This window comes from Acipenser ruthenus, chromosome 13 (genome assembly GCF_902713425.1).
Source record: "Acipenser ruthenus chromosome 13, fAciRut3.2 maternal haplotype, whole genome shotgun sequence".
NCBI lineage: Eukaryota > Metazoa > Chordata > Actinopteri > Acipenseriformes > Acipenseridae > Acipenser > Acipenser ruthenus.
Window position 1 is genome coordinate 8995815 of NC_081201.1, and position 15159 is coordinate 9010973.

Consider the following 15159-nt stretch of genomic DNA (forward strand, 5'->3'; position numbering starts at 1 on the left):
TTTTTTTTATCGGCTTGTCTCGGCTCCTGTCGCTCACACTCGGCCATTGAATGGTTTTCTCGGCTTTTTCCCCAAGAAAAAACAACTAGAAACCCGTTTTTTGCATTTTTTTGATGATGTCGGACAGGGTCTGACAATGGACCGGATAGGAATAATTGCAGTGTCGGAACAGGTCCGACAATGGACCGCAAAGGGTTAAAGATAATGTTTTCTAATTAAGCAAGGCACCTCTTGGGCGTTAAACATACGGTACTGGTGTATAAAAGTAACCTATGGGGGTAGGATGATGCCCCAGCTGACACCAGTAATGTGTGTGTTTTTTTTTTTTAAATAATTTAAAATGGGATATTCTCCATGAGTAATCTACTAAATCCCCATCTCTTGGCCTCTCATGCCCTTGCGTGCAAGTCTCAAAGAATTTTTAAAACCAGTTGTATTAACTGTGTGTGACCCTTGACCTAGCTTTTTCTAAGGCAGCACCCCTGCTTATAAATATTAACAAAGTGACAAATGTCAGTTCCCTTTCTTCAGTACGGGCCTCGCATGGCATAACTCCCCACCCCCCATACACATTTTTCCGTTGTTAAATTTTATATTTTTTCCTGTTTTTTAACTTGGTATTCTGATGGTAGTGGTTATCTGTGGTGTGAAATTGTAAGATCTCTGCTGAGAGAAATTGACTTCCTGTGTAGATGAGATGTGCCCATGATGAGCTGTACTGTAATGAGGGCAGGGGGGGACTGCACAAGAGTAGTTGTGTTTTTTTATTTTATTTTATTTTATAGCCGATGTACTGGACATGCAGTTTAATCTTAAACCTGCATAACTTATGAATATTAATCTAATTTATTGACTGTGTTAATTCATGAATTATTCTATCATTTGTTTTAATTGCTTGACCATTATACTTTGTCCTTTTTTTCCATTTTGTTTTCTTTTTTTCTTCATGAGAAATCAATGAACAAACTCTAAAACCTGTGTTCCTCAAAATGTTTCCATTCATTTACACTGGTATATACAAACTTCTTTATAGAATATAAGAAAATGAATGGGTACACACAGTGCATGTTAGACATGAGGATGAGTGTGTAAAATACAGGATGTATGTAATCAAGCGTGCATGTTTCAAAATGTAAACTATGGTGAATGCAGCTTTTATTTTAAATTTTTTACAAATCTCACTAAAAGAAAAAACTTCGCTTGGGTGATCCTGTCCCCAGTAGCTGTCAACGCAAACACTAACTTGCTTCCCCCCCACCTGTTTTTCAGGGTTACAGACTACCAGGTTAGGAATGTATATAGAAGACCGAGTGAACAAGTTTATAAAGAGACAGAACCATCCAGAAGCAGGGGAGGTGTTTGTACGAGTGGTGGCCAGCTCGGACAAAAATGTGGAAATTAAACCAGGAATGAAAACTAGGTGAGCACTTTCTATGACCATTTGAAATACGAATAATTCATTAAAATATATATCAAGATTATGGATGATCGTTCATGTTTTAGTAATATGAATGGTAAAACAATTTGTTTTCAACAATCATTTCATTGACTCAGCTATTTCATACTTATATAAAAAGTGTTTCTTTGACAAGTGCAAAGCAGTGGCTGCAGTCTGATTTTTCCAGGTCATCTGTTAGCATTGCAGGACACCAGTGAGAGCTCTGGAACAATTCTGAACAAGTCAGAGTGCACAAACACCTGAAAGTCATTTGAGCCGCGTCGATGCCTGTAAGTGGAATGCACTGTGTTAGATTTGTGATTTTGTGTTGCAGGTTTGTGGATACAGGTGAGATGTCAGATGGTTTTCCATACCGAACCAAAGCACTTTTTGCTTTCGAGGAGATAGACGGGACGGACGTGTGTTTCTTTGGAATGCATGTGCAGGAGTACGGATCTGAATGCGCTTATCCCAACACCAGGTATGCTATTTTATATCTTTTATATGAAATAATAATAAATGCTTTGTAACAGACCATGCTAACCATGAAGGAGCACCTAGTGACCGCCTGCTTCCAATCTCAGCATTTGTACACCACGTCCTTTAACTCCATGTAACCCCCATCTTCCGAACATCTCTCTGCAGACGAGTGTACGTCTCATACCTCGACAGTATTCATTTCTTCAAACCTCGATGTCTACGTACAGCAGTCTACCATGAAATTTTGATTGGGTATCTGGAGTACGTAAAGAAACTTGGGTAAGTAGGGATTCAATTATGGAAATATATTTTCATTGTATATGCCTTTTTATAAAAGAACAGCAGAACAGCTAATGTTGGATTATCATTTTTTTTTATATGTATATGTTACACTCATAGTCAGGATTCGATCAATGACTGCCAAATAACCATTTCGCGATTTGAGCATTGACAAATTATCAAAGAACGAAATGATTATTTTGGTGTTTTGAGCACAATTATTAATTGGCTCAAATTGCGAAATGAAAAATATCAAACAAGCAAAGAACGGAAACACAAAAGAAGAGACAGCTTCTTCGCTCTGCTGGAGTATCTCTGGAGCGCCTTTACAGTCGAATTGAATTTCATTTGTCCGATAGTTAATTCCTAATTTGGACGAAGTACCCAAAGAAAAAAAGCATTCTCTTCGTGCAGCAGCAGTTGCTTCTGGCGCAATGCAAGGCTTCATTTTTGTCAAGCAAAGAAGTGCTTGTGTGTGTAAGGGAGTGCAGTGCAGTTCTAAATGCCACAGCATCAAGCCTTTCAAAAACAAATCCAGTGATTTTGTATGTTGAAAAATAAAAACATTTAAGAAGGCTTTTTTTGTTGTCAAAAAGCAGTCTCCATCTTTATTCCACAGGCACGCCACTTTCTGGTGCTGATCGGGTCTGCAAAACCTGTTTTCTAAAGTGGTAGTTCACCCCTTCCATGATTTATGACAATATTATAAACATTTAATAACCTTTCTTTTGCTTAAACAGTGACTAGACAAACACGAATTGACATTTGATTTTGCAGTTAAAATACTCTGTATACCGTAGTCTTTATATAAGAATAAAACAATCATTTTTAATTTAGTTTTTTCCGCTACAACTGTATTTTCTAAGTAACAAGGCGAAACTCGCTTGATCTTTAATGTTTGAGGTCACTATCCTCCTAAATTGCTTAACATGACCTCCTTGCAAATGAGGCCACAGGCTTAATGGGTTAACTTCCTGCATAAATAATAAATTAATCATTGACATGTGTCTCATAAATATAATTGACTGCTTTTATGTTCATTCAGTAAAAAAAAAAAATATTGTTTTAAAACGTTTATTTCACTTGATGCTCATTTAACACCACGCAATTAATTGCTGATCAGGCACTTTTTGCAATTTGATTATATCGCTTTACTCAAAGACCGAAGAAGCTGTCTCTCTTGTGTTTTGTTCTTTGCTTGTTTGATGTTTTCCATTTTGCAATTTGAGCAAAACAATTTGCTCAAACACCGAAATAACCTTTCATTTCGTTCTGTGATAATTTGGCAGGGCTCAAATCACGAAATGGTTATTTTTGTCGGTAACTACCGAATCCTGACTGAGTGTAACATATATACTTAAAAAAATATACATAGTTTTGTGAAACTGTTGAAATAACCCAAATCTAACATTCAACTCAAACGAAATAGTGGACCAGATTTTTTTTCCCTCCCCAGGTATGTGACAGGTCATATCTGGGCATGCCCCCCCAGTGAAGGGGACGACTACATTTTTCACTGTCACCCTGCGGACCAGAAGATCCCCAAACCCAAGCGGTTGCAGGACTGGTACAGGAAGATGCTGGACAAGGCCTTTGCAGAGAGGATAATCCACGACTACAAGGTGAATCCACTCTCCAATATACTTGCTGGCCTATTATGGGTTCATTTTTCTAAAGTTTTATCCCAATATTTTGAATAGTTTGAAGGTGGCTTTAACCACGTTCACTGATCTTGTGACAGGACATCTTCAAACAAGCCACGGAGGACCGGCTGACCAGTGCTAAGGAACTGCCCTACTTCGATGGGGACTTCTGGCCCAACGTGCTGGAGGAGAGCATCAAGGAACTGGAGCAAGAGGAGGAAGAGCGCAAAAAGGAGGAGAACACAGCTACCTGTGAAGCTCCTGAAGTGAGTAGCACACACGTACACCTATGGCCAAAAGTTTTGCATCACCTTATAGAATTAACTGATTTTGCTTCATAGTGTCGAATGAAACCTGCTGAATAATTTTACATTAACATATTGAATTACATACCACTTTGTATTTTTCAATGTGAAAAATGTGACTTTTTAAAAAAATCTAACATGAAATACTGTATTACTATTATGGCTTCCTGTAGACTTTTCCAATAACCTTTTGTAGATTCTTTGATTTGCACGATAAATAAAATAGACTGATTTGATAATGATGTAGCCACTTCTTTTAACTTTGTAGACAATCCTTCCAGTAGCACTGCTTGAAGCAGGAAAGATTTTGACGTGTTTCTTTTATTTTAATGATTTATTTTTACTTCAGGGGACCCCAGTAGACACTAAAAACACCAAGAAGAAGAACAGCAAGAAGACTAACAAGAATAAAAGCAGCGTGAGTCGAGCCAATAAGAAGCCGGGAATGCAGAATGTATCAAATGATTTGTCCCAGAAGCTTTATGCGTCAATGGAAAAGCACAAAGAGGTACCGTCATATGCTCTCAGTAATGCTAATGACTGATTTAAGTGTAATGTTTTCCTTGTGCTATTTATGCTAATTGGTTAATTTCTCTTCTGCCTGCAGGTGTTTTTCGTGATCCACCTCCATTCAGGCCCAGTTATCAACACGCTGCCCCCTATCATGGACCCGGACCCCCTATTGACCTGTGATCTTATGGATGGGCGAGACGCTTTCCTCACCCTGGCCCGGGACAAGCACTGGGAGTTCTCCTCTCTGCGCCGCTGTAAGTGGTCCTCCATGTGCATGCTGGTGGAGCTGCACAACCAGGGCCAGGATCGCTTTGTCTACACCTGCAACGAGTGCAAGCACCATGTGGAGACGCGCTGGCACTGCACTGTGTGCGAGGTATGCTGTCACTGCTCTACAGGGGACAGGGTTTGTCACTACAGCAGGTTATTGTGGGTCGTTGTGTTTCACGTGATAAGAACAAAGACACTGCAAATTATTGTTGCATTGTGAATGTACTACTGCTACTTCAGCAGCCTTTTCTACTTTCATTGCACGCTCAACTAAGGCCATCACTGTTTTCACCATGATCCTCCTTTCTGAACATGGGACTGTAATCCTCCCCTTTTGTGATGTAGCTGGACTAGGATAGCGCCTTTTGACGACAGTTTTACCTGACTTTTTTCCTAATTTTTTCCTATATATATTTTTTTGCAGGACTATGATCTCTGTGTCAACTGCCACAACACTAAAGGACATGAGCACAAGATGGTGAAATGGGGCCTGGGGCTGGATGATGAGAGCAATCAGGGAGGGGAGGCATCAAAGAGTCCCCAGGAGAGCCGACGCCTGAGCATCCAGCGCTGCATCCAGTCCCTGGTGCACGCCTGCCAGTGCCGCAACGCCAACTGCTCGCAGCCGTCCTGCCTGAAGATGAAGCGGGTGGTTCAGCACACCAAGGGCTGCAAGCGCAAGACCAACGGAGGCTGCCCTGTCTGCAAACAGCTCATAGCACTCTGCTGCTACCACGCCAAGCACTGTCAGGAGAACAAGTGCCCTGTGCCTTTCTGCCTCAACATCAAACACAAGCTGCGGCAGCAGCAACTCCAGCACCGGCTGCAACAGGCGCAGATGATGCGCAGGAGGATGGCCACCATGCAGGACAGGGTGATGCCTCAGAGCTTACCCTCACCTACTCAAGCCACTACAGCCCCCCCCACTCCCCAGCAGCAACCTGCCACCCCACCCACTCCCCAGCCCACTGTCTCCCAGCCACAAACCCCTGCAGGTGGTATGTCCTCAGCTTTCCCTACCACCCCACGTGGCACCCAGTCGTCTACCCCCATCTCCCAGGGCAAGCTAGGGATGCAGGCATCTCCTCTCCAGCAGCAGCCGCTGCCACTCCCTCCTCCTCCTCCACCACCTCCTCCTCCTCCTCCTCCTCCTCCTCCTCCCCCGCAGCAGCAGCCGCCACAACCCCCAGCAGCAGCCGTGGAGGCAGCCCGACAGATCGAGCGCGAGGCCCAGCAGCAGCAGCAGCTATTCCGGGGCAACGGCATCAATGGGCTCCCCCTGAACCGCACAGGGATGGTGGGGCCAGTGCAGACGGCCATGACTATGGGAGTGGCCCGTGGAGCCCCTGTGATGCCTGGCATGCAGCCTGGGCAGTGGCCTCCACCCCCTGGCCCACAGGGACCTCTGCAGACAGCCCAGCAGCAACAGCCACCGCAGGTCCCTCTTCCTCAGCCTCAAATCCCTCCCCCTCAGTCACAAGGCCCTCAGCCTACCCCGCTCACCTCTCCCTTGCAGCGGCTTATGCAACCACAGCAGCCCAGGATGCCTGTAGTGGGGCAGCCACAGATGCAGACACCCCAGAGAGTCGTGCCAGGCAGCATCCCCCCAACCGCCCTCCAGGACTTGTTGCGCACCCTCAAGTCTCCCAGCTCCCCACAGCAGCAGCAACAGGTCCTCAACATTCTCAAATCGAACCCCCAGCTCATGGCGGCCTTCATCAAGCAGCGGACGGCCAAATACCAGGCCAGCCAGCCTCAACAACAGCCTCCGCCTGGTATACATGGAGGGCAGCCAGGTATGCAGAACCTTACCCCCATGCAGGCTGCAGCCGGGCAGAGACCAGTCATGGCTCCACAACAGCAGCAGCAGCCTGCCCAGCATGGAATGGGTGGCCTGGGTGCCCAGGGACAGCTGATGAATCCTGGGCACAACCCAAACATGAACCCCCAGTACCAGATGTTCCGTCGGCAATTGCTACAACAGCAACAAGTATCAATGGCCCAAGTGCACGGCCAGTTCCCCCAGGCACAGCAGGGCACAGCAGCCAGCTACTCGCAAGCCATTCAGCAACAACGCATGCAGCAACATCTGGCAATGCAAAACAGTGGCGGCCCCATTGGCCAGCTACCTTCTATGGGACAAATGGTGCAGCCAGGTCTGGGCCCAGAGGGAACTTCCAAACTCCAGCAAGCCCTTCAGCAGCGGATACTCCAGCAACAGGCACTGAAACAGCAGCTTGGCTCCCCTGCTCAGCAGAACCCCATGAGCCCCCAGCAGCACATGCTCCCAGGACAACCCCAAGGGGCACACCTCCCTGGTCAGCAGATGGCAACATCTCTTGGCAACCATGTGCGCTCCCCGGCACCTGTGCAATCCCCCCGTCCCCAGTCACAGCCGCCACATTCCAGCCCCTCGCCACGAATACAGCCTTCACCCCACCACGTCTCCCCGCAGACCGGCTCCCCTCACCCTGGTCTTGCAGCCCCCATGGCAAACACCATGGATCAGGGACACTTGGGCACGCCAGAGCAGAGTGCCATGCTTCCACAGCTAAACACCCCCAACAGAAGTGCTCTGTCCAGCGACTTGGGTTTGGTGGGAGACACAACGGGGGACACATTGGAGAAGTTTGTAGAGGGCTTATAGCATTATGAGACAAGCACACTGTCTCACTGCAGGCTTTTTTTTTTTCTCAATGGACTTTTTGTACTGAAATGTAAAATTTAAAAGAAAAAAATGATTAGGAAATGTTAAGGTTCCCTAAACCATGGACTGCTATTTCTTCCTACATGTCGAGGGATTAAAATTGTTGTTTAATGAAATAAATAATTTACAAAGAATATATTTTTTGGTTAAGGCCAGATACAAAAATGACAATTCTGGTCTTCTGGGTTTTTTTTTGCTTTTTTGGGCAGCAAGGACTCATGCCTATTATTCTTTTATTTCTTTTTTTTTCTCATTTTGAAATTAAAACAATTTCATTATATTCATATTTTTTATTTTGTACTTCGCAAATTTTAAAGCATTTTTGTGTTAAATGACTGTAAAATAATAATACTTTGTCTGGGGAATTTTGTCAGGAAGTTTTGTTTTTCCCTAATTCCTGTTTAATGCATTCTAACGTTATACCATTAATTTTCAAAGGACATGCTTTGGGGAGGAATTTATTTGTTTTTTTCCTTTTCTATTTGTGAAGTCTGTGCTGGAGATTTAAGTATTACATTTGTATAGATAGGAACATAGACTATTGCACACAAACACACAACTTACTGGCCTGAAGCCAGAACTTCTTTCTTGCAGATGTAGAAAATAGTTGCTTTGCTTCTCTGATTCTTCAGTTTCAGAAAAGAAGGGGAGGTGATCACTGTTTGACTTCTGATTTAAGAGAAGACCAGTTCCTTAGATCTATCCCGATTAACACATATGTGAAACTTGAACTGAGGGTGAACCTTTCTCCATTGTAAATCATGCAGGTTATACAATTACTATAACTATAAAGAAACGGCTCGCAATCACTGTATAAACTGGTTAAAATAACGAATTTCTTACTTATATACCATATTGTTAAATAAACTGTGTGCAACAGAGAGGGTTGTTCTTCTTGAGTCCTGATGCATTTGCTGTGGTGGTTAAAGAACAGTACGTATCCCACTAGTTAAGATTGGAATATCTATTGATCCTCCATTTCCTGATGATAAAAATGGGTACAAAAAATAAGAAACCATCATTTGACAAGAAACGTACGAGTGCCAGCCCAGAACATGGAACGTGCATGTCGGCTGTGTTCAGCTTATCATGGTTCAAAGAGTATAAGGTTTTAACATGTTTTTTAAACATGATGGGGTAATTTCTTCTTAATACACCTTCACAGTGCAGCTATCTTTTGAAAATCATGCTGTGCACTTGCCTAGTTCTGCATGGATGGCACTACTTGCTTACTTACTTAACCAGTAATTAACGAGAACCAATACTTTAACCCTTTCAGTTCTGGTGGGACTGCAAGGTGTTGACCACTGTTTAGAGTTCTTAAAAGTACTGATGAGACTTAAGTCCCATTTACCAAATTATATGTAAATATTTTTGTCCTGTTCTCATGTATACTCAATAAAGGAGTTCCTTTTTTAATGTATATAACTTTAATTTAGCATTTGTAAGCATGACAAAAAAACAAATTCAGGACTGAAGGGTTAAGCGCAGCATAGAAACCAGCGCTAAAGGGCACAGTTGGAAATTAAGTGGAGATAGACTGAAGACAAAGGGAAGGAAACAATTTTTCACACAGTGGTTAGGAAATGGAATGGGCTAGTTCTTGAGAGGCAGAATCACATGGATCCTAAAAGACCCACCTTGGCACTGAGATTAGTCGGGTACTAGGAACCAGATGGGCGTAGGTGGGCCAAATGGCCTTCTTTCTTTTGAAGTATTTTTTTATGTTCTAATATCAAAGATCCTGTTAACACCAAAACCTAGACTATTCCCCTGTAATGAATGACCAATGCCACATGTTTAATGGACCCTTTTAGAAGGTTCCTCAGAGGGATGTTAATAAGACACTACCTAAATAAAGCACGCGCAGTACGTTTTAAAATGTGTGTTGATTTGTTCTTTATTTTGGTTGTTTGAAGATCATATTTATTTAGTAGCATTTAAATTGTCTATAGTCACAGGATAATGTTTCATTGAGTTACTTTAAATAATAATTGCAAACTAAAGTTGGACATGCAGCCACTGCCACTTGGGCCATAGCACTTTTGAGAAAGAAGAATGTTTGAAGTGCCAAGCCAGAGAGCTCAAGAGGAAGCACATGACCATGAGTATATGTATTCTGAAACAGATTTGTGGTTCACCAATCTAAGGAAGTTTTTGTAAAACTGAACTGCAGTGCATTATTTAATCAAGGTGCATGTATTTGACAGCTTGCAAACAACATGTTTTTCAAGAATAAGTGATTGTAATACAGCCTGCTGCGCCAACACTTATTCGGGAGAGCTATTTGAATACTTATTCTGGAAATGTGCCTTATTCTCTATTACTGAGTAACTTGCAAACTATCTCCAAGATAAGAATGTGATTTTTAGTTTATAAAAGAATCATAAGAAATCAGCACTAGGATCAATTTAGCCACTTGCTTGCACATGTTGAGTGAGTGTGTATATATATCAGACTTGTGGGACTCGAGTCACGACCACAGGAGACTTGGGCTCGACTTTGTGTGAATCGGTGATATTAACGAAGAGTTCTTTTTTATTTTCTGTTACACAAGTAATATTACAGTTACAGAAACTGCACAATAAAAACCCACCAAACAAAACACTATGTACTCACTGGTTAGCCCTGTTGTCTTTGCAGTCAATCACAGTAAGAATAGGAAATTGGAAGTGAGTTAGGTTGTAGTGTAAACATACCCCCACATAAATTCAAATGCAACCATTGCAGACCAAGTCTTTTGCGTTATGTTTTATAAGGAATAAATCATGTCAGCATGGTAAACAAGTAAGTAATTATTTGACTTTTAACAAGCCAGGACAAAGGTCATACTCTGTACCAATCCTGCTTTTTTGCCAAAGACTATCTCTACGTTTCATGTCAACCAGTCGGGAATTGGAGGCTTCCTTCCACCTCCTTTCCAGTCTGACACGGAGTGACAGCTCCATACACGCTGCCCAGTGCAGGCCCTGGCGTACTACACTAATACTGCTATGGTGGCAAAGTCCCTGTCTAAACGGAGGTTGTCCAAATGAAGAGCAGATACAGCCAGGAATGCCTATGAGCGAGCCAACTTGCCCCATCCAGAGAAGCTCACTGCCTGTTCCACCAGGAGCATGGGCTTTATTCCAGGGTGCACTTGTCAAAGACATTTGCAATGGTGTGGGCTACTCCCCATACCTTCACTAGGTTCTACAGACTGAATGTCGTGGATTCTCAAAACCCTGGTTTTCAAATTAGGGTGTTAAGGGCAGCTTCTCAGTCGACACTTGCAACACAGCAGGCATAGAGGCGAGTTTCTCCTTCAGTTTTTTAGCCCTAGCTACTTGTTACTGAGGTTCCTAATGGTAACGCACAAGACAGCCTCGGCTTAGCCTTGTAGCATTCCTGTCGTTCTGCAATATTGCCCTTGTGACGGCTTTCACATTAAGTAATGGTTACATTTCATACTTGAAAGAGGGAATGTTGGGTTATTATTGTAACCCTGGTTCCCTGGAATAGGAATGTAACCATTAACCTTCAAGGCTGCTGCGTCCGTGATTGCAGCAGGCTTGAAGGAAAAATGACACTGAGATCTATGAGCGCAGTCCTTTATACCCTCAGGAGCGGGTGTGACTACATCACAGGCTCGGCTGAGCAGCTTTAGCATAGAATATTCAGGTCTCGGGTCTTTAGGAGGTAAACACCCATGACGTAACGGTTCCACTTCTATTTCAGGGAACCCGGGGTATGACAATAACCTAACGTTATCCTGTGTAAGTTGATATCTCTTTTGCTTTCTGAGCCTGTATTAGTAATTTATAAACTACTATTTGTGCCAGTAACAGAAGCATGATTCTGTTTGGCTCACAATGTGAGAATGTACGAGAATGCTACATCTGAATTCTGTTCTGCAGTACATAATGCTAAACTATTAGACGTGTATATTAAGTAATTAAAACCTTCAATCACAAGTGGGAGTGTCGTACCAGCTCTGAGCTACTCTATATGATACACCATTCCATTGCGTCAGTTACAAACTATCGTATTGCATCACTGTCTGTAGTTTGCAATAGCATTAAGTTGTATAACACTATGTAACACAGTTTTTGTTCCTGGGTAGTAAGTGTTATTTCCTAATTGCTTATGCCTCAAAAGTATAGAAAATGGCTATTATTCCCCACAAACTTTGCTTTTGTGACCAGGACAGTGATATTTTGAAATGTACCTATTTCCAATGAGAAAACGGGTGAATTTGTGTCTCTTCGTTCACATAAAGTCAGAAAAAAACAACATATGAATCCAAATTAACATGTATTTATACTAAAGTAATACAAAAATGACTACAAAAGATTTAGAAGCGAGTAGTTTTTCGAGATTTACGATTATACTGTAAATCACTTTCACGAATCAGCCCCCAAATGTAGTCTCCCATCATGTTCTCGTTATACTGTCCTTGGTAGCGGCGTTCAAAGTCCAGTATATCCTGGTGGAAGCGCTCGCCTTGCTCCTCCGAGTACGCTCCCATGTTCTCCTTGAATTTATCAAGATGAGCATCAAGGATATGGACTTTGAGGGACATCCTACAGCCCATTGTGCCGTAGTTCTTCACCAGAGTCTCAACCAGCTCCACATAGTTTTCGGCCTTGTGATTGCCCAGGAAGCCCCAAACCACTGCGACAAAGCTGTTCTAAGCCGCTTTCTCCTTACTAGTGAGCTTCTTGGGGAATTCATTGCACTCCAGGATCTTCTTTATCTGTGGTCCGACGAAGACACCGGCTTTGACCTTTGCCTCAGACAGCTTAGGGAAGAAGTCTTGAAGGTACTTGAAGGCTGCCGACTCCTTATCTAGAGCTCTGACAAATTGTTTCATAAGGCCCAATTTGATGTGCAGTGGTGGCATCAGCACCTTCCGGGGGTCCACCAGTGGCTCCCACTTGACGTTGTTCCTCCCCACAGAGAACTCGGTCCGCTGTGGCCAGTCCCGCCTGTGGTAGTGCGCCTTGGTGTCCCTGCTGTCCCAAAGGCAAAGATAGCAGTGAAACTTGGTAAAACCGCCTTGGAGACCCATCAGGAATGCCACCATTTTGAAGTCGCCTATGACCTTGATGCCATCTCAGAAAAATGCAGATATGTATCCACTTAGGCAGCTGGAACTAAACTGAACTGGTGGGCTTAAGGCCCCTGTATTTATACTACTATTTATATTACTGGAAAGTTCTAGACAGTTCTAGAAGTTACTCCAAATTTACTCAGCACTGAATCTATCTGGAATGTTCTGGAAAATAGGTAAATTTCAAAATATCACTGTCCTGGTCACAAAAGCAAAGTTTGTGGGGAATAATAGCCATTTTCTATACTTTTGAGGCATAAGCAATTAGGAAATAACACTTACTACCCAGGAACAAAAAAAAAAAAAATTGTTACACGGTGTAATCATCAGGAGGCCTCTGTTAGTATATTTTTTTTTTAAAAAAGAAAGCTCTTTCCATTTCACTGTGTGGTTGCATGAGGCAACGCTATAGTGGACTTTCTAATATCATTTGGAGGAGACGGAGGACTGGGTAAACACACACTGCATGATGTGGGAGTGTGAGGTCAGACGACTTGAAGAGTGAAACATGTCCCGGTACCTATCGCTGCCTGGAGTGGGGTTCGGCGCTCTGAGGCGGGCAGATCTGCGGCACCTTCTTTCCCCAGGATGGGGTTCTGAAAGCAGGACGATCCAACACCACAGTAAAGTCATATGAGGTCTACCACCATCATGCAGTCAGTGTACTGCAGTATGATAAGATCATTGAACAGAACCAATTCAGCGGTAAATCAGTGTAATTTGCAACCCGGTATCATGATTTTTAAATAAATCAAGAATTTATTATTATTTGGGTTATTTGGATGCAGTTTCCCTTTGTAGCGAAGCATCCTGCCTTCAGTTAGCTGCCTTTCCCTGTGTTCAGAGGTTTGAAAATACGCACATCATAAGAAACATGGATAGACCTATATGCAGAAACTTGAGCACAAACATCTCCGGCCTTTCAGCTGCTGCCCTGTGTCACCTGTGTCATAGGAGCCGGTTATTGAGGCTCTTTACAGACCTCACTGTCCACCGTGTTTGGAAGATTCCTTTCAAACTGTCGTTACTTTTCACAAGTGGCTTGTCCAGTTGCAGGTACAGTAGTGAATTGAAGCACAAAGCACTTGAAAAGCAGCGGCTTCAGGATAGTCCTTTGCAAGCTTGGCAAGGATCCTGGCAAACACTACAGATAGATGAAGCAGTCCAAACCTGAACTTCCTAGTGCCGGCAGAGGGCGAAGTACGTATTGCCTTGCCTCACAATGTTGTGACATCTCGGTCTGTGTTTTCAGGGTAGCAGGAATGGTGGGGTTTCCTCGCATGGTTTAAGGTGAAAACCACATTTTAAATAATACAAATGAGCCCTGCAATAACAACAGTACATTACTGGAGAAACAAATATGGGAAAAATAACGAGGGGGAGGGGGTGCTATAAAGCAATTGCATTTCAGACCTTTCTCTCCACAGCCACGACCTGATCAAGAAGTTGAATGAGCTGAAGGACTCCGGTGTGGAACTGGCCCAGTTGCTGCTGGATCAATTACTGACCTGATAGAGCAGTTTCTAGATTCTAGCCCCCAGGCGGGATGAGATGAAGATAATAGAAATTAACATTTTCTTATCCATTCATTGTAGGAAGGCCCACCCCCAAATAAGTTGTTGTTATTTTGTCATATGTTTGTTTTTTGTAGCTACAGTTAATGCAAAACCCTACCTGTGTCCTCTTCCTTCAGGTCTACAATAAGGCTTGCAGCAGGGCTGAATGATGCTGTGCAGATGGACATCACTCTGTTACAAACCGAATTCAAAATCACAAAGAAAACTGGAACAGAGTTGCCTGAAACCATGGAATCCCAGAAGCAGTTCTTTCCAGTTATGTATGGTTTGTGTGAAAGTCCCATTCTGGACAACTTCATGTACATATTTATTTTTGTAAATGTTTTTTTTTTCCCTCCAAAACATGTGATGGGATATCCTTTACACCCACCTGCTAACATCCCGTTGTCCTTTCTTTAGTAAGTTTGAGGGTAAATTCTTGAAACCCTGGTATTAAAACATATATAATTTAAAATACGTTTTCAACATAAAAAATAAAATGTCTTTCATAAACGAAATAACTATTGTTTTGTGTGTGTTGAAAGTGAAGAGTCCTTTAAGAACATGTTGGAAGTGTGGTTATTGTGTGAGCATTTTTACATTTTAAATAAATCTATGCAGTTATGGACAGGACAAGCCTTGAGGAATAGTCGGGTATCCTAGACTAATACAGTAAAATAATGGTTTAGTCTGCCAGAGATGTTTGCTGTGTAACAGTACCATCTTGTGGTTATTTATAATTTTTTTATTTATTTATTTGCTAATTAAATAGTACAATAGGTACAGACACGGGGAAAAAAAGACCAAGGTATTCATTCACAAAGCAGTAAAAGCTGTCATGTATCAATGTGGTCTTTGATTTGTAGTAATGGTATT

The 15159-nt window shown here is 42.7% G+C and overlaps 1 protein-coding gene across 5 annotated transcripts in view; it reads left to right on the top strand.

The window, feature by feature from the left end:
• The window catches only part of LOC117417994 (CREB-binding protein-like), a 54358-nt gene extending 44841 nt beyond the window's left edge, over positions 1-9517 (top strand). For all 5 annotated transcript variants that reach the window (XM_059035621.1, XM_034030473.3, XM_034030471.3 and 2 more), the window contains exons 25-32: positions 1270-1420; positions 1773-1919; positions 2084-2197; positions 3654-3819; positions 3939-4106; positions 4495-4653; positions 4753-5034; positions 5353-9517. In XM_059035621.1, the coding sequence (XP_058891604.1) occupies positions 1270-1420; positions 1773-1919; positions 2084-2197; positions 3654-3819; positions 3939-4106; positions 4495-4653; positions 4753-5034; positions 5353-7575 (3410 nt within the window). In that variant the 3' untranslated portion in view covers positions 7576-9517. The remainder of the gene's footprint in view (positions 1-1269; positions 1421-1772; positions 1920-2083; positions 2198-3653; positions 3820-3938; positions 4107-4494; positions 4654-4752; positions 5035-5352) is intronic.
• The last annotated feature ends 5642 nt before the right edge of the window (positions 9518-15159 follow it).